The 19,977-nt window shown below is 36.4% G+C and overlaps 1 protein-coding gene across 1 annotated transcript in view; it reads left to right on the top strand.

The window, feature by feature from the left end:
- Positions 1 to 146: 146 nt before the first annotated feature.
- The window catches only part of TRPS1 (trichorhinophalangeal syndrome I), a 238,541-nt gene continuing 218,710 nt past the window's right edge, over positions 147 to 19,977 (top strand). Inside the window, exon 1 of the mRNA XM_004679631.2 lies at positions 147 to 489. Within this exon, the coding sequence (XP_004679688.1) occupies positions 480 to 489 (10 nt within the window). The 5' untranslated portion in view covers positions 147 to 479. The remainder of the gene's footprint in view (positions 490 to 19,977) is intronic.

A 19,977-nucleotide genomic window follows, 5' to 3' on the forward strand; every position in this document is an offset into this window, starting at 1 on the left:
AAAAAAAAAAAAAAAAGGCAGAGGAGAGTGTGCAGAAAGCCAAGCTCAGGCTTCTCGGGTTTCACATGCATTTTCTTTCTTCCTTTTTGCGCGTGTGATTTCTTTCTTTCTTTCTTCTCTTCTGCTCTCTTTTCCCCCCTTCCTCTCCTCCTTTTGGTGGGTCTGAGGCGTCTGAGCCTCAGAAAGGAGAGACTTCAAACTGCAGTAGCCTCTGGAGTCAGGAGGGTCAAGTTCAGCCGCCGGGGAGGAGGAAAAACAAATCCCCATTTGCCAAAAAAAGAAGTTTCAGGCCGGTGCCCCCTCCCCCTCGCAGCCCCACTCCCCCTCGCTGTCTCCTTCTGGCTGATTTTAATTCTCTCCTACCGGGCGCAGCGGAGGAGCTGAAGGTGGTTGGACCCGAGGGGCCGCAGCCGCTGCCGCCGCAGCCGCTGCAAGTTTTCTGGGGCTCCTGACAAGCGGGGAGCAGCCTAGGCACCAGCATGCAGAGTAGTAAGTTGGGCGAACTTGGAGGGGTCGGGAGGGTCGCAGAGAGGGGCCTTCTTGGGCTGCCCGAAGAGGGAACAGAGCACCGGACTGGCGTTGGCTTTGAAGAGTTTGCAAAGCCAGGCTTCAAACTTTTTTTCCCCTTAAAGGCCCAGCTGGGCTGGCGAAGGAGGGTGTCGCATCCCCTGGGTGCACCCGCCGCTGCGCCGCTCTGGGCAGACTGGCCAGAGGGTCTGTGCCCTGTCCGTGCCATGTGGCAGGGCCTGGCTGCCCGGGCGCTTCCGTAGGGCTGAGGAAGGGGCTGACTTCCTCCGCGGTGCGGATGATGCGCCATGTGTCGCGGGTCAGCGGACACTGGCCGGTGATTAAATGCCTGACGGCGGGGGACTTGCAAGTGGACAGGCGTTTCGCCTTCTCGCTAGTTCCTGTTTGGGTCCCAGAGAAACGCATCTTTGAAAGGCCAAGGCAGACACCACTACTGTCCCTTCAGATAACTGCAGAATTCTAGGACCCCGGGGATAATTTGAGGGTGAGACCCAGTGAAGAGCTGTTTGAAGTGCAAACGCTGTTTTTGTGAGTGGGCAAGCTTTTTGTTAGTACCTGCCAGAGATGGTGGCAGTTTCCCCCTCTCCCCCAGGGAAGTCGGTAACTGTTTTATGGCACCGAGACTCTAAAGCAATTGAAGTTGAGAGGGCAAGGAGGACTGGGAATCTTGGACTCATTAAATTTGAGGACTTGCTTTGCCTCACCATATCTTTTAGGCCTCTGACTTGATCCTGTGAAAGTTTTTTTGAGTAAGAGCAATGAGTCTTAATGAGGAATCAAAATAATGATAGAATATTCCTCCTTACCCTATTTTGGAAAACCACGGCTAGAGTTTTAAGTGAGGTAAGTGAAGGGAGAAGCTTAGCGGGGAAGTTAAATCGCAGACAACTTAGGCCGTGTCATTGAACTTTTGTAGGTCCATTCAACTTTTCTGTGCGCGCACCAGGTGGACAGGAAAGGGCCTGAGAGCATTAAGTACAAAGGGAAAATACAGTTAGGGCCTGGGACAAAATTACAAAGAAATGATAAATCTAGGCCTGGTTTTGGACTACAACTTGATTGTTCAAAGCAGAAATAAAATAGGAAGCTTCCAGTCAGTCAGTCTGTGAAGTTCCCCAGCTCTTAAGTTTAAACCTATGGATCTTGCTGGCATCTTCTTCCTTTCCTTTGGCTTTGGGAAAAGTTGATCATTTCGAAAAGGCTGCCAGAGTTAAAAATGCAAGGGGCAGCAAAGGAAAGTAATGCGGGCAGCCAGTTCTTGACGTGGACAAAATGAGAATGAAAGTTTCTGAACTCACTGTTGAGAAGTTTCTAACATACTGCTCATTTGCTTAGAAAGTTTTTCCTAGCTATTCCGCCGCTTAACGTAAAAGGCAGACCAGCTCTGAAATGGGGTGGATCTTTTTTCTTTCCCCAAATAGGTCAGGGTTGCGAATAAGTACAGGTTTTTATATGTGTAGATGTAGAGTTCCATGTAAGTTATGATGCTGACAGAACAGCCTGGAAATGATACCAACGTTTTTAGGATTTTTTTTTTTTACCTTTAAGTGAAAGTTTATTAATGACGTGCTTAATCTTAACAAGTCAAACATCGTTCTTAGAGCCTATCTCTCCTCAGATTTCATAACTTCCTTTTAAAGCTATACCCTTGGATGAAAACATCTCTAGATTCAGTTAAGTGTACAGGGCCACAAATGTGCTAAAGTTCGACGATTATTTCTGCATACTAATAATTTGAAAATAAAATTCGAGGGGGAAGTAAAGTTTAATGCCAACATATGACTTGATTTTTCTAAATGGGAGACATTCCGAAGCTTCATTAATATTCCGTTGGCAAAGTATTATTTACCACCGACGAGCTGATGTTTACGGCTTCCTGATCTATTATATGTTAGTATGTATGTGAGTAGGGTACCTTTCTACAAATAATAACTATGATACTCTCCAACTAAATGGTGGAGCGTGGTGAGTTTCTTGCACAAAAGTTTATCACTGCTTTGAATTCTAGACGCTGTGAAGGTCTCTGCTGCTCATTTAGATTTTTGTCCTTTGTCTCAAAACTAACATTAAGATAAGGTGAAAAGTGCCTGGTAGCTATGTAGACTGAGTTGATTTTCAAGCTCAGCAGTCTGATGATTAAATGTTTTAAATAATTTAATAACATTTTCTCCATACATACTTAAAATTAAGTTAGCATTCAGATCAGTGGGCTAATCATAGGTGAATTGTACATGTCTCTGCCATATTTTCAGTATTATTTTTACTTTTCTTTTAGGTCACATACCACTCCTGACTTTACTCTGATTTCCGCAGCGTAGGTCTTTCTAATACACGCAAGGAAATCTTCATTCATAAAGAACAGCTTCAAAACAGGGAAATGAAGGCATCAGTATAAAAGCTGCTTTTTAAGATTGTAGTATTTCAGTAATGTTTCCGTCACCATCATTATCATTATTTGTGTGTGTGTGTAGTGACAGAGAATAGACTACAATTAGTGTTCTGCATATTTCTATTAACAATGCCAAAGGGTGTTATGTTTTTATAAACTTTTGTTTTACCTTCCTGTTGAAGTAAATAAATAGTATTGAAAGTTTTGAAGGACTTGTAAATTGTTTTCGAGCAATCCCTTTATTTTGAATTTGAAATTGGCATAAACATTGATAACTGGCTTTTAGTGTTTTTTTTTTTTTTAATTATTACACACAACCTGTGCAGATTATTATTTTTTACTTCAGTGTTCCTTCTGTAGGCAAACAGTAATGTAAAAACACTGCTATTGTGTCTGTAAAACAAAATAGATCTTAACAAAGTTATAGGCAGGTGTTTATAAATGATTTAAAGGGAGAATTACTATTTTTGTAATAAGTGATGCACTTAAAATGACGGCAGCACGTAAAGCATATTCTTATTAAGATATTTTCTAGTGTGTAAAATGAAGCCATTCATTCAACAGACTGACAACTTTCCACTTGCTATTTGCTTTTGCTTAATTTAGGTTCTGCAGGACAGTTAGTGTGGCAGTCTGCATCTGTTTTTGGCAGGCGTAGAAAACTATAAACTCAGACAGTTCTGCCCCAAATATCGCAGCTCACAAGTTACAATCAATTTGATAAAAACAGGTCCATTTTGTGGACTTTCTTTTTCTTGTTCATCCTTGGTCAAGTTTTCAGGTAACAGATGTTTCTTTCTCTCCCCCTTTTGCTTCTTGTGACTAGTAACTCTATTGGTAACTAATTCTGAATTTTGTTATTCATTTGTTATTTCTTCTTTACTGAATCTGGGGAATTTAATGACAGCAGATTTAGACTGGTTTTACTCTGATTGTCTATCTGTTTGATAACTACATTCATCTTTTGATGTCACCATACGGGAAAAAGTTAATTCTTTATTATGATATTAATAATGATTTAGGGAATTGTAGGGTGTCCCTTAGATATAATATGAAAGAAATGCTGTAGACATCAACCAGTAGAAACTTAATCTCATTCTCTAAGGGTGCTTGTAATTGTCATGTATAGAGAAACCTAACATACTTTGCAATTATTTGCACTGATAAAAATTGAACAGAATCTTTATAATTACCAAAATTATTTATTGCCTAAAAGCTTTAACTAGTGGACTAAAGTAAATCTGCCAAAATGCCAAGTATTTTTTACTGTTGTTCAGTAGCACACAGTGCTGTAAGAATAACCACTTTAAAAAATTTATCCTCCATGTAAGTGGGTCTTAAGCCATTTACTTGTAGAGACTATTCTATTAATTATATACGGCCTTTATAAATAATGTCTTTAATATGTTATTATATTTAATATGTCCTATCGCTCAGTGGCTTTCAGATCTGTGGGAATGAATTCACTGGTCCCTGGTTTGGTTCTCTGTCTGATTGGCATAGTAATGTAGAACTTTGATGTAAGTTAGAATGAGATCTTTGGCCTTGATCTCATCCTTGAAAATGCTGAAGGTTCTATAGATGAAAATTGTTGGAATTATTAAGAGTTTTTTAGATGAAGGCGTTTGACTGGTCAATGCAGGTACGGTAGCTATTACAGTAGCGATAACGACTTTTTGTCAGCCCTCTTTTTTTCTTTCCAAGAGCAAAATTCAAGTAGCAAGAAACAAATATGAAACTATCTGTGTACTTCAAATTTGAAGCATCAATGGAAATCACTTTCTAATTCAAAACTATAATTGAAATACAGATAGCATCAAAACACTCCAAAAAAGACATTTGGGATGCGCTTTCTGTTCTTAGGTATGTTTTATTAAATATATCAAAAAAAAAAAAAGAAAGCTTTTAATTTAAAAAAGTTTCTAGCTCTTTAAAAACCTGCAGTAAATACTTTACAAGTGGCTAGACACCTTCCCTGGTGGTTTAGTTTATACAAGCAGGAAACTTTCTCTCCTACTCTTTCTCTCTTTCTTGTTTTCTTTAAACCAACTGACGTAATGCCAAACTTTGCTTTAAAAGAACAGACAGAAGTAATTGGTAGCTTTTAACTTTTAATAATGTTCTGGATTGGTTTTAGTGGCCAAAATGCCATTTTAAAAAAAAAAAAAAAAGTTCAAGTAAGAACGGGCTTGTGGCCTGAGGAAGAAAAGCTCTGTTGATGCAGTTATTTTTATTCTTGTTTTTCAATCTGTTATTAAAAATCTTTCCTGCTGAGCATTGCTGGATCTCTCCAATCGCTCTCTGTGATGGCTGGTGCATTTCAGGTTACCGTAACTTAAACAGTTTTTGGGTTTTGGGGAGAGTGGGTTTTTGTATTGAGTTATTTTTTTCTTATTTAGGACGAAAAAAACTGTTGTTTTTGTTTCATTTGAGATAAATTAATTAAGATTATCAATGGCGACAGGTCGATGAATATGTTTATATAAAGAATGCTACACCTGTTAGCAAGAGCCTAAAATGTGGAAGTTTAATTATGACATTAATCATTTTTATGTGCAGAGGAAGGAAAATAGATGGAACTTTACAAAGATATATTTTTAGGCAGAAAGTGTTAATTTTAAGGATCAGTTTTGTTTCTACTGGCGGCTTCTTCCACTCAAAATTTAGATAATTTTAACCCTAGTTTATCACACAGCACTTTTAGTTTAGTTTAGTTTTTTTTTTTTTTTTTTTTTTTTTTTTAGATAGTGATTTTCTCTTCTGATCTTGATGAGACACACAGGACTTTCTCTAGTTAAGAGGCATCTGTCTTGGTGATGTTGATTGACATCAGGGTAACTTCAGAAGCTGGCAAGGAGGAAAATTCTTTTCAGAGGGCAAAAAGATTTGTGCTAGTTTTTCCTTCCGTAGGGAAAGACACTCCACCCAGAATGGGGGAACCTCCACCCAACTTGGTGGTCCAGAACTGAGTACCCGCATTTCTGGTGATATTTCTAGCGTGTATCGTGGGTAACGTTTAAATCTTATGGTTACTTGTCTTGGACTTATGCTTTAACTCCAAATTTGCTCTGAGAGGTTTTTATTTTGTCTTTATCCAGAGCACATTTAAGAAAGAAAAAAAAATACGTACTGAGAGTTAAGTATCACACAAGTATCTTAAAATGTCTCTTAAGGCATTTATAATTTTAAAAAGCACTTGCGTATTCAGGGTATTGAAGTGCTATCTGCTAGAAATGGACAATTTTGCTTAACTTTACTCTCCTTATGAGAGCTAAGACTTCATTTCTCATTCTTTCTTTGCTAACTATTCCTTGACTTAAGAATGTTTTGAAGGGGAAAAACTTCAGTAACTAAGTTGTAAGTTTTCTGCATCACCGTATGGGGAGTGTCTTCTATTTGAGTCTAGATTTATTTTATTTCTTTACAAAATCTTCTAACATAAATTTCAAGAAAAGGGTTATCTCATGTCATTGCATTTTTTGTTTTAATGCATGTTGGTGTTTTCAAAACTGAGGGAACAATAAAAACGTTTAGCAAGAAAGAAACTGAAGGCAGAGAGAGTTGATTAGCGGAGCAGTCCCTTAATATCAGAGATTTGTTTACTGTTCAGTGGTGGGGAGGGGCTGGAGAGACTTGGTGGAAGATGATACAAAAAAAAAAAAAAAATCCATCAATTGCACATATGATCCCCTCCCCTTAAGATTTACTTAAACAATATGTTTCGGTTTTGCCTCAAACCATTCCACACCACTTCTGCTCCAAGAATCTACCACTATTTTGGTTCCTGAGTATTAAGGATGATACTTTCTGTTAAATAATGAGCTGCATTATTGTTGGAACAAAGGTAACAATTTGATTTGTATAATTTTGTGGTTAGCAGTGGGATTCCTGTAAGAGGAGAGGAAATCTAGCAGTGAAATTCATGCCTGAAAATGTTCGAAGCAACCATGCTAACTTACTGTGTTAAATTGTTGCTCACATGTATGTATGTGATGATAGGTGTGTTTTAGGTTTGTGATGCATGTGGACTGATAAAACTGAGGTGCAACTTGATGGTGGACGCGAATATGCAGTGAAGCTGTTAATTCTATTTTTCAAATAAGAATATTTTATGAAACACATGACCTATTTTATAAAGTCTGCAAGTTTGAAATCATGATGGTGTGAAATGTAAAGAAGCCATCGTTATCCTAATAGTTAATAACCACTCTGGCTTTACTAAGAAATTTTAAAAATGCCAAACTATAAATAAAATGTCACCTTTTGGTATATTTTAAGAAGTTCTTATGAAGATAATTTTTTAAAAGTTCCATTTCTCTTGAGGAGCAGTTAGGTGACAGTGCTATTTCTGAGTATGTCTTTTTATGGGATAGCACTTCATAGTTTACAATTCTATTATCTCAAAACGTTATGTAGAAATAATATGGAACATGTAAAGACTCCGTACTGTGACCCAATGCGTTTTTCCCTAGGGTGATGGATTCTGTGCGTCACCCAAATGTGATGCTATTTGCCAGGCTTGTAATACTGGTTCTGAGAGTTGCTGTATGTCCTATTTCATCAAGCAACACAATACAACAACTTTGGTATCTAGGTAATTGACACAGTTAAAATAGACTCTGGAAAATGTTCCAAATACTTTTAAGTAAGTCAGAAGTTAACTTATATATTCAATTTATTTAACACTTGAATAAACAAATGACTCATTGTCAGCTATTTAAGCCTTCTAAAGTAGAAAGTGTTAGGAGGAAATGTACAAGTGTCCATAGTTTATTTTCTGTTTCTATTTTCCATTATTTGAAGAGAGGATGGTTCTCTTGCTTGCATTTATAATTGCTTTATCTGCTGATTACTTTTACTCATGACAGTCAGTAGTATCGTACTATAAAAAAAATAAACAATCATATTCTTAAATGCTGTGTCCCAAGCTTTAAAAAAAATCTAATATATTATTAAATTGAGTATTACAACCAGGCTTAACACTGCAATTGCTGTTTAAACATTTGGTATATTTTAACTGTAGAAAAAAAAAAGATAAAAAGAATTTGCCTCACAGCCTTTATTGCTTGTTGAATTTGTACAGAATTTATATAACTCAGAAATCAACAAACATTTATAATATAACATGTGCTTCTTGATTACATTCTACAATATGGCTTTCAGCAAATTCTTGTAAAGCACGATTTCAGTTTCTGCATATAGAAGCATGTATTACATCTGAGATCAAATACATCTATAAATAGTGTAAATATAGATGGCAAAAGTTAGTTTGCAGAATCTAATTTCTCTATTACATGATACACTTCATGTGCAGAGGGATCAAGCATTACTAATCTGGTGTTAGCTTTATTTCTCTCTGAGCTACCCACAAGTGCAGCATGAATTTGTGACTTCATACTTGTGTGTTCAAGTATGAATGTTTCATATAGAATGTTTTTGTATGGCAGGTACTGCGTAGAACTTTAACATGTTACATCTTTTTTTTGAAATGATTTTAGTCTTTGTACTATGCATTTTAATTACTTAATGCATCCCAACACCTATTTGAGGGTTAATTTAATTATAATTTTGGTTTTGAAATGAGAGCAAGATTGGCAACAAATTAAAAACCAACTTCTGCTTGTGACTTCTCTGTGATGTCATTATCCACACATCATCTTTAGCACTGAAAGATGTAGAAATAAAAAACATCGGTCTGTTTTCCTCTCAGTAGTATTAAGCAGTTCCAAATTTAAAATGGTTCCTAAAAGAGATTTTGGCATTTGTTTCTGCTTTAGTTTTTAATGCAGTTAATAATTTTGAAAGAGAATGTACTTCAATTTAATTTTTAAAAATACCGCTTACCTGATGAAAGATTGGTCATGTATATATTAATTTTACTCAAGGATCATGCTGTAACATTTTCTCAGTAAACTAATTTTTGAATGCTTGATACTTGTTTAGTAATTATTTCTAGGCATACCTTTGAGAGCTTTAAAATTGACATTTTTGTATTTGGATGCTAAATTTTTATGCTCATTAATTGATTTGTAAACTTCAAAGAAAACTATGTGATTGTTTAAGACTGCCTTGAATTTATTACTGGAAAATTACTCTTCTTCGAGGTTATGCATATTTTGCTCCTCAATTCTACGATATTAGGTAAGTTTTGGAAAATAACTTAGGTTCAGTTGGCCCATGCAGGCAATCACACAATCAAGCAATGAGTGATATGTTAATTTCTGTAACTTGCAAACAAATCTTTTGTTTTTCAATTTATGTGCAAAAAGATACTTCTTCAGTGTATTTAGAATGAATTTGCATTATATTCATTGATGTAAGTAAGGTGTGGTAAATGACTATGAGAAATTCGCTGTCATCTACCCCTCAATTATTAAAAACTATTTTGCTCCTTATCCCATCACTGTTTATTCTATTTTTGAATACCCCATTCTTAAGATGATTTTTGTTGTTGCAAGAGCACCTTGGTTATTTAAATTCGGTCCTTTAATCAGCTTAAGGAAGCTTCTTTCAGAAGATTTTAGGTCCATAATAAAAGTCATAATTTGTACACTTTCAGGTATAAACATGTGTCCGTGATCTTACACATTCACTGTCAGACACTTAGCTCTTTAATATTAAACATATTTGTGTACACTGTGTACACACCTGCCATGTAATTTTTGATTCCAGAATGGTTCAATATATTCTTATTAACATTTAATTATGGTTATATATGCTTTTCTCACTTGCTGAATAATTTGATGTATCGTCGCCAATAAGAAAACTTAAAACGAGACCAATAATTATTGTGAATGGAGAATAGAAAGTAAATATTAGTGTAAACAGGTTTCTCTTCTTTTTGTGTTCCCCATTTTTGGCTTCTTAGAAAGATATAGATATGTATGTCAACATGCTATATATTTGTTGAGGTATATATGTTAAGATACATACTTATATCTTTTTGAACAGAAGGGGAACTCGGATACTATACAGTGCATTTTAACTTCAGGAACTATAGCGTGTATGTATGGCTTTACTTGGTTCTATATTTTTGACATAGAAAACTTTGACCTCTTTGCCTGTGGTACTTGGGAATTTGAGATAAACTGTGTTGGGGTCACATTCATCAGTTCTGCCTTGCGTGACAGAAAGCATCTCTAGCTTCTGGTGTGCTACTGTGCTGTTTTCCGTCAGGAGTGGAAGGCCTGTAAATTAATTTGGCATTTGAAAGCACAACTAGGATTTTTCCTTTTTGGAACCCCTCTGGATGGTGTTCAGAAGAGTAAGCAGAGATCACGGGCAGTGTGATGCCGCTCATTTCAGGATGCTAAAGAAAATTATGCTGAGATCAAGCATGCTTCCTCTGGATTATTCTGGTCAGGTTTTATCACCATTTTTTTTTTTTCCCATCCCTCCTTGGGATCTAATATTTCAGTTTTTGGAGTAGTAAGGGTTTCTCCTTTCACAGCAAAAATGTGCTGGCTGTAGGATTTTTACCTACACTTCATTATAATACTTATTTTTTGGGTGGGAGAAATGGTATAAGAAAAGGAAGACGCTTATATACTATAAAATTCTAATTTGATTTTATTATTTGTTGTTGAGAAGGTCTTTGCCATTCCATTTCTATGAGGACATGCATTGAATGAAATTGAATAAAGTTGTGGTGTAATTTTGAAACAATTGTAAGCACTCACTGTGACATATTTCTGGCAAAAAGATTAAGTCAATTTCAGTTACTCAGTGCTTCCACCAAACTCTGTATTCCAAGTTTATAAATATGAATTTGACTATTTGATTACAGATGCTGTTTGAAATGAATATATCTTAATTCAGGAAGAGAGCATTTAAATAATACTCACCATCACTTTACTCTAAGACTTACCAGAAATATATGCCAAGTATTGGGTTATCAGCTTTTCCAGGTCTTTAGTAAAGAGTTTTATTTGTTCTTTTTGGTAACTTATATTCAGTAACACCCAGCACAGCCTGCTTAACATAGTCGTGTGTTAAGCTCTGATGAAGTTGAATAAATAATTCTATTTCCATCAAGACCTAGGGAGTAATATATATACATTAGAATAGCAGCCATCTCCTGAGGATGTTACTGAGGTCTGGACTTTGTAACTGATTTTTAGTAAATACGGCATAATATAATAATAGGTAGGAATATTCAGAGGGATCACCTTTTAATAAAAGTTAGTTCTGCCTTTCATGTCTAGGAAAATATAGCAGTGAGTGTTTGCTTTTTGTATGTTTTGTCTCCAAGCAGAGGAAACTGACAGTTTTATGTTTTAAATGCCGAGAGTTGTTCTTGGCTAAACAGTCCCTGAATTAATCACTAGGATGCTAACTTGAATTTTTGTCTTTAAAAAGTTTTCGAATTTTTAAATGAAATATGCTCTTATCATTTCCAAATTGACATTCTGCATTCTGGATTGGCTATTTTAGGGAAATATTTTCCAAATTTGCTTGGATTGCTTGAAGTTCATTGATTTTGTAATTTTAGTTTAGTTTTTTAAAGCTTTTCAGAAAGAAGAGGACATATTTAATCCTTTTAGTTTTTTTTTTAATTACCTTTGTTGTTTCCCATAAAATTCAAATTAATTTTACATTCATTTTGTATTCTTATTTCCCTTTGGTGCTCTTTTCAGAAACTCTTGATGTGTAAGAAATGGATAGTGATTTTTAGCTCTTCTGCCAAACCTTCTGTGATAAGATAGTTTCACCAGAGAGATCCCTTCTTATGTCATTTTCACTTTAAAAAAAAAAAAAAACAAAAACAGTGTTTGAAAATCATATTTATTCTTTGATGTTAATTGCAAAAATTATGAACTCTATAAAAGTAATATGTCAGTTTCTCATTTGTGTCTCAGGCAATCAAAACATGATTAAAAGAAAAACTATTTTAACCAGCTTTAAAATCAGTTTAAAATAGTTCTGTGGAATTTTCAAAAGTAATAAGAAAACACAAATTACTGTCAATGAACCAGGATTAAAATTGTATCTGCATATGGAGTGGCAACTTTAACCTGATATATTTTAATGTAAGGCTGTTTTAGTATAAAGAGACTTCCCCTCGTTTGGGCTGCATTTTATTTTATTATTAATATTTTTACAAATCGCTTTGCTTAAAGTGATTGGAAACCTTACATTATAAAAAGACTGCTACCATAAAGAAGTAATAGTGCTATATATTCATTTAAAGGAGTATTTAAAAACATTTTTATTTCATTGGATCATACACATCATATCCTAAGGAAATTGACAGTAAGTTGCAAACTTAGTATCTCTAACAGATCACCTATGCTTTTCACTGAAAGTGAATTAATATGGGAGGAACACGGGTAAGAGGTGAGTGAGTGTGGGACATTATTTCTACTCTTGGTGGAGTGTAGTTAACAAAATTTTGTTGTCTTCACTGGTAGAAACGTGGACACAACTAAAACCACCTCCTTGTTTAGTTTCTGTGATGTCAGCAAACATTTTGCCAAAACTTTTGGTCCACTGTAATCAAGATGGTGTTATGGAATTAGGATAATGTGATGATTTCCAATTATGTCTAATATGTTCTTTGGGTGTGTTAACTTTTTAAAAAATTAGCTATTTGTACTATAATGGAATAGCCAGAAAAATGTGTTTATATTTAATTTGCAGCACCTTTAAATAAAAAACGAAGAATAAAAAAATTCCACAGAGCTCTTCTTCCTTTCCTAATTTAGGAGAAATTGGGATTTATTTGCACAAGCACACATGTTGAAATAATCTTTTCTTACAAAAAGATAAGTAGATAAAAAATATTAGCAAGCATTTTGAGCCCAATGATGTATACATTTTATTTCATTACCATACATTCATAAAGCCACGCACAGATGGAAATAAACAGGTGAATAAATTGAGGCAGCTAGCTGAGTGAGATCAGATGTAGGGAGAATGAAGTCGCTTGTGCATGTGCTTTTGCTGTAAAACCTGGCCCTCAGCTACTTTGCAAGTGGACACGTTCCCTCATGTGTGCATGTGTGTATAATGTTCTCGTGTGTGCATGTGTGTATAATGTTCTGCTTCGCACCTACCTGTGGAATGTGATCTAGACTTCAGAGTCTTGTAACAGTTGTGGAAAAGTAGATCCTGGCCAGTGAACCACTTCTCAATGGCTAAACTTGTCCTGAATGATCAGACCTAAAAATGTTACTCATTTAGTTTCTTTGTTTTGATTTGGTTCGAAAGTTACCAAAAATGACCATGTGGTCAAATTTTCTTTTGAGTGGTAAGAGGAAGATGTCTCCAGTGTTTTGGCATTATCCTGACTAAGCAGAATCTTCTTATTTTTTACAAAAGGGAAAAATAGGATGGAATGACTTTCCCAAGACACAGCTGCTTAGATAGATAAAGGACTAAACCAGAACTAGTGTTTGGTCACCATTCTTGTTTCTATATAAAACATTAGGCGATTTTGGTGTTTGTTGAGGAAATCTGCTTAATATTTCAGCATCATTAATCCTTATTTTCCCTTTTGTAAGTGGGTTTGTGAATACAATTAAAATAGCAGTTATTAGTATGCTGTGGGGAATTTGTGGTTAAATAATATATTAGTTGACACAGTCACAGTATTTCTCTTATCAATACCTCATGAAGATATGGAAATTAAATGTTTAGTCTAGAAGTTATTCCTGGAAGGTTAAAACATCACTGCATAATATCTAGGCATGATGATTCTTTTAGACTTATGAGCAATACAAGTATTCTTGTATTAACATATGTAAAATCCATTGGACACTAAAATCGGTTATAAGATAGCCATTAATAATAATAAGGTATGTTATATATTTCTTCTTCCTGTAGCTTAAAATACCTCCAACATTTATCTGTATAGAAACCCAGTTAAAGAAAAAGCAGTTGATTTGAATTAAGGATTTTCTATCTTCTAAGAAACTGGAGTTTTCTTTATTCATAATATCCAAAGCCCCTTGGTAGGTTGAAAAATAGAGACAGCATCTGTGAGATCAGGCCTGAAATGTGCAATTAGTTATTAAAACATGGTTGAGAAACCATTTGTGGCATTTTGCATAAGACTCCTCAGCATTTATAAAAACAAATTAACAAAAGAATAATAAAGGATTCTCAGTTATTTAAAAATAATTTTTTTTTATGAATCTTGTCTTTTGAATGATTCATTTCAGCTTAAATGTAGTGAAAATGGAAGACCCTTAAAATAGAAATTTAGTGCCTTTAATTTTCTTTTAGAATTTCTCGACATTCCTTTTCTGTCCCTGACCCCTGTGTAAAATATGAATAAGTGAACTTTTTTTTTTTAACTCATTGTAGTGAAGTTAATTTTAGTCATTTACTTTTTTACATTGGAAAGGCTGGAAAAAATCTGTTTTCTTATAACTCTGAGATATTTTACTTAAACTTCTTGTTGTTTGTAATCTCTCAATACTAACACTCACATTGTCTATTCTAAAGATTATTGCAACTACCTCCATACGTAAAAATTACGATTTACATTTTTCCGCGTCTGGAAGCATTGTGGTGGGCACCATACAAAAAAGATGCTGGCTGTTCCCCACACGCTTTCCGAAGACAACTCCAGAAGTGACTCTGGGAAGCAGAAGGTGTGTCAGACTCCAGAAATGGTCTGGGTGGCCCAGAGGCTGTGTTAGAACTCACCGCATTTTGAGGTGCAAGGCAAACATACCTGTTGTTTTGATTTTTATTTACCTGTAGTTTCCTTTGTTTGTATCTTTTCAGTCTTTATTTTTAAAATTCGGTTGTTTTGTTTCTTTAATGTTTTGTTCAGAGGTTAAAACCCTCTATAAATTAAAAGTTAATTTAAAATGAAACACTTTCCTTCTGGAAAATAATCACATTCAATCAGAAATAATCAATTAAATCAGAGAATAATGGGGTCATCTTTAACATTAAAAAGCAATTCTAAAATGGTTAAGGAATAATTTTAACTATTATGCAGATCATCCCACATAAGAGCCTTTTCTTGCTTTATTGAACATACAACCCGGCAGGAGGATGAAAACTTCCATTGTGAAAACAGGACTATCGAGGACTTTTTTCCTTTCTTTTTCTGGCTAATCTGGCTAATGTCTCTTTATATAGTCGATTTTTTTTTTTAACCGCAACTTTGAATTGTAGCTTAATAACCAGTGTATACCTGTTAGAATGGTAGCAAATACTTTCTATTTCTGCCTTTTCCTGGTCTTTCTTAACAGTGTTCTTTCTGATATTAGGGGATTTAGTTTTCCACTTGAGATTTGTCCTCCTTCCCCACCCCTCCATAAAGTTGGAATTTTAACATGCGCTCTTGGCATGACAGATCAAATACATTTAAAGTGGCCTTTCTCTGGGTTTTCTTTATCATAATGTCCTTTTTTGGTTGTCTTTTAAAATGGCCACTCTACATAAGATTAAACAAGGTAAAATTTTATATTTCATTTTTTTTCCCACTTACTAAAGGAATTTGCTTTCCTGGTAATTCAAAGCACATTGTTTTATTCTACCTGACTGACAAATACACTAATATGTTCATTAACTTCTAGTAAACCTCTTCTCAACTATATTTAAACTATTTTTATACCTTTTTCCTAACATATGTTTGTGAACAAAGACTACACTGATGTTTTATATAAGGTGGTTAAGTGGCACTATATTCTGCTCACTTAGATTATCATACAGCTGCAGTGGCTTATGGATCATTCTCAGAATCTAGCAAAAGTGCAGTTCCTATTCGATAATCTATGTTAATCTATGGCTACCAAAGTTGAGAGATAGATTAGAATTTTATCACTGGGCTGATTTTGGGTAACAATTGACAAATATTGACAGCTTAAAAAAAAGTAAAAGGTAAATCAACAGACTACGTTTTGTTTATTACAGCTAGATAACATCTACTTGGTATGGCACAAAGGCAAAGCTTTGCTCTTTGAGATCTACTCATAAGCATGTTTCTAGCTATGGGATCTGTTTTCCTTTTCAGATAAAAGATAAACCTACTTATAGATAAAAATAACCTCAGAGTGGGGCAATACTGAAAGCAGAATCAGAAAAAGAGGTTTTGATTTTCCTCATGCACATCTCTCTTTCTCAACTCAGTGAAATGTGGCCAGAGCCTTCTGTTTGTGGACATTACTGTACTGCAGATAGCAGCAGCCTCATGGCAGCCTGGTCCAATGGTCTTTCCATCTGACTACACGTCTTCATGAACTGGATGCTTGCTGCCAACCATTCTCTGGAGTTTCTCTTGGCTTGGTTTCCAGGGCACTGCATCTCTGCCACACAGGTTCTCTGCTGTGTTTGTCTTGCCTTATAATCGCTTCACTTTTCCTTGAGGATTATATACTTGCAGCTTTTGATCTGAATGGAGTAAGTCCAGTGCCTTCAGCAGTTGACCTAATGCGGTTTCCAAACTCTGGTATCATTGTCTTCAAATCCCGTGGGTACTTGTTTAGCAACCTGTTTATCATGGTTATCAATCTGTGCTCCACCATGTGCACTGTCCTCAAAGGAGTACTTAGTCCCAGAACATTCCCAAGCCCACCTTTGTTCATGTTCCTCTACTCTGGAATGCATTCCCTTCAATCTCAACAGTAGAGACTGCTTATACCTTGTTTGTTCACAAAGGATAGACTTCCTCCTACACTTTCCCATTTCCACCTATTTGGATTTTCGTGATTGTTCCTACTTATTTGTGACTCTAGGATCCCTTATACCAAAATTCAGTTGTCTTTGCACGTTTGTTCAGAGCAAGAGTATACCCAGTTTATTTTTGTTGTCTTAGTGATGCCTTGAACATTTGCATTGCCTTGCTACCTTGACTACAGTAGCTTCTCAAAAGTATTATATTAAATTGGCACGTGAGGGAAGAATGCTTTGACTTCAGAGTCTAGAACTTCTACTGGTTGAGAAGATAGTGAATTTAGGTCATCAGGTTTCAGAGAAGAAAAGGATTCTTTGATGTTTTATACTTACTTGACAGATCTTTAAGTTTGCCCAAATGTATTTTTTCCTAAAGTGTAATAGGGCTGGTTGCAAATTAACATGCTGCATTTTTGTGTGTGCTTTCATATTCTGCCTTTTTTTGATTAGTGCCATTTAACCAAGCATGGCAGCAACAGTGAATCTGAGGCAGAAGGAGGCCTAACTGCATTTGAAAACAAGAGAAAATGAAAACCCATACTGCCCTGTTGTCCTTTACCAATATTGTATTTGAGGCATTACAAAGCAATCAAAGCCACAAAGTGTGGAATGATGTGCCTTTAGAAGATAAAGAATAACAGTGTTAGGCCTGAAGGTCATGAGTCAAAAATGTGCAGCTTTAACTTACATGAGTTGAATCTTTAGCCCAGACGTTGTGTGTGATGCTTGAGGACAGTGACTACTATATTGACTTCTAGAAGAAAATTACCTGTAAGCCATCCAATGCTCAATGCTAAGGGGACGCAGATTTACCCTGAGTGGATCTAGCAAGAAGATCGATGAATTGGACTTGTGGGGAGCTGAGCAGAACTGTAGGTAATACCACTTTTGGGAAGTCCAGGTTATGGGAGAAAAAGAGTATTGAGCCTCCTTTGTGCTTTTTAATATCTGTGTCTGCTTGAGAGATGGCCAATAAAGTGATAACTGAATAATAGCTGCTGAGACATTTCTCATGTTGGAACAAGATTGTCTGAGACTTCTTTGAATGTTTGATTTTTACTAATCACTTTTAATTTAATCTTTAAAGCCAAGAAACAATTTTGAAGTTTTTTTTTTTTTTTTAAGACCGTTTCCTTGGCCTTCTCTCTAGCTTTTTTTTTTTTAAAACCCAAAAAACTTTCTTTTATCTGAGATTGGGAAGTCCCTTTGGCTTAATATGTGAATCTGTTAAGCATTTATACATGACTTTAAAGAGCTCTGGAAAATTATTAAGGCTTGCTCTTATTGTTCATTTCCATATCTGTATGGCCATGGAAACAAGAAAAGGAAAATCAACGAGAGGATCAATTTAGTGATTTTTCTTTTCGTCTAGGACAGTTGACTACTTGCAGGTCTATCGTTTTATCTATTTCTTCCTTAAAAGCAAAACATTCCATTGCTTCCTAGGAACCTAATTGCATTTTCCAAACATACATTTTTAGTGTCACCTTACGTGTCTATGAGCAACTTTAAAAATCCTTTGAAGAGATTTGTAAGTATTATCTACCCAAATTTTGCAAACAAGAGTGACAATAGAAAGTTTCCCTGAAGAATACGGTCTAGTTAATAAGTAGGGCTTTTAAAATTCTCTTTTCTTCCACAATTGAAGGGACACATGCATTTGGTTGAAAGTGAGTAGGCAAAATCCTGCTGTTCTGGTATCTTGGTGGCTTAGAAATCTCTTTATTGCAATTCCATAATCCCTGACATGACTCTCCAGCTCTCATGTCTGCTAAATGCAGAAATAGAGGAAGGAAATGTATGTTTTGGCTCCATTAAAATGTTCCTTATCAGGCTGTATGTAGGAGGAGTGGACGCTGTAGAAGATGCCTCTATTTGCCAGCTGGACTGCATGTGCCTGACTGGTTTCCTGTCTGCTCACGCTGTGTGGTGCCCTTTAATGATGGGAAGGAGCACATTATTAAATGTGTCGGTCATAGTGTTTTCACTTGTGAGAATCAGGGAGCAGAGGGCATGCAAACTTTGCCCAAAGGCTGGACATAGTTTGCATAGAAATGAGCTACATGTAGCAACAACTGATTCCGTGGATGCCTGACTAGCACTGATCACTAAGTAAAAGTGAGAGTAACCACAGGCCAGAGACAGCTAGATTTAGAGGGGAAAGGCTGCTGCCCAAGGGTTAGTCTGCCCGTAGGGACCAGCTTCATGTGATGCTGATAAGTCCCATTTGCTGAGAGCCCTCTGCTCAGGTATTGTCTCCCTTTGAGAGAGGGAACTGAGTTATCCTCTTTTCTCAGGGAAGTGGGATAAATCACCCAGACAACCGCAGGTAGCAAGTAGAGGAATCAGGATTTGTACCCAGACAGCTTGGCCGAGACCTAAGGCTTGGTAAGCAATTCCACTTTATTTCTTAGGTGTGAGCAAGGTTTTGAGTTACTGAATATTCCAGTCTTCGCAGGGTTCCCGAGACTAAGTGACTTTAACATTAGCACTGTTGCAATCTGCTTTCTTCATAAGCCCTGTCTACTTGTGTTCATTGTCGAGATTAAATCATTGCCTTCCCATGTAAGACATTTTAAAATCTGGTTTTCGCAATAATTCACATTCAACCTATGTCCTGCAGAAATGGCAGCATTCCTAGCCTGTTTTCAAAAAAAGAAAAAAATTGATAATTTAAGTAACTGCATCTTCTTGGCCCCAGAACAGTGAAAAGGCTGTCATCAGCAAACTCTTCAAGCTGGAAGTTGTTGAATCGCATGGGGATGGGGTACCCCTCTTAAGCCTCAGGACTTTGGTGTTCCTTAAATTATTTGTCTTCCTGGGTACCTATCCTGCTGCAAACGGGGGCTTGACGGCATGGCATTCTGTGACCTTGTAGTGCCAAGCCAGCAAAAGGAAAGCTGGCTTTGGGTTGGACCTAAATGAAAACAAACAAACAAGCAAAAAAACTTTCATTATTTAAATATCAACCAACTTTGCTGTTGGGTGAAAAGAAAAGTCATTTGTATTTAAGGAATGAGCGCTAAAGACCACTTGTGTTTCGGTGCAAAGCATATCTACAGAACTAAAAACCAAGCCTCAAATTTATTTAAGTTTTTAATTCTAAAGGAGAAATAGAAAATCCGAACCGCAGATCAGGGACAGAAATAGGCTTCCATTTTCTTTGCACTGGTTCTCCCGACGCTGCAGTGGGAGCTGGCTGTCCTGAAGAAGCCTGCTCGCTGTCTGTGGCCCGGGCCTTTGAAGCTGCGGCGACAGGAGCACTGTGTAGTGCTGGCTTTGGCACGGACCCCCGGGCCTGCTGCTGCTCCACGCTTGCCCCACACCCGGGCTGTGGGCGTGTTGTCGCAGGAAGTCCTGCGGAAGCAGTTGTGCGCGCGCGGCCGCGCCGCTGCCGCGCGGGGTCTGGCTGGTGCGCGCGGAGCTGC

This window comes from Condylura cristata, unplaced genomic scaffold (assembly GCF_000260355.1).
Source record: "Condylura cristata isolate star-nosed mole 26May11 unplaced genomic scaffold, ConCri1.0 scaffold00009, whole genome shotgun sequence".
Classification (NCBI taxonomy): Eukaryota; Metazoa; Chordata; class Mammalia; order Eulipotyphla; family Talpidae; genus Condylura; species Condylura cristata.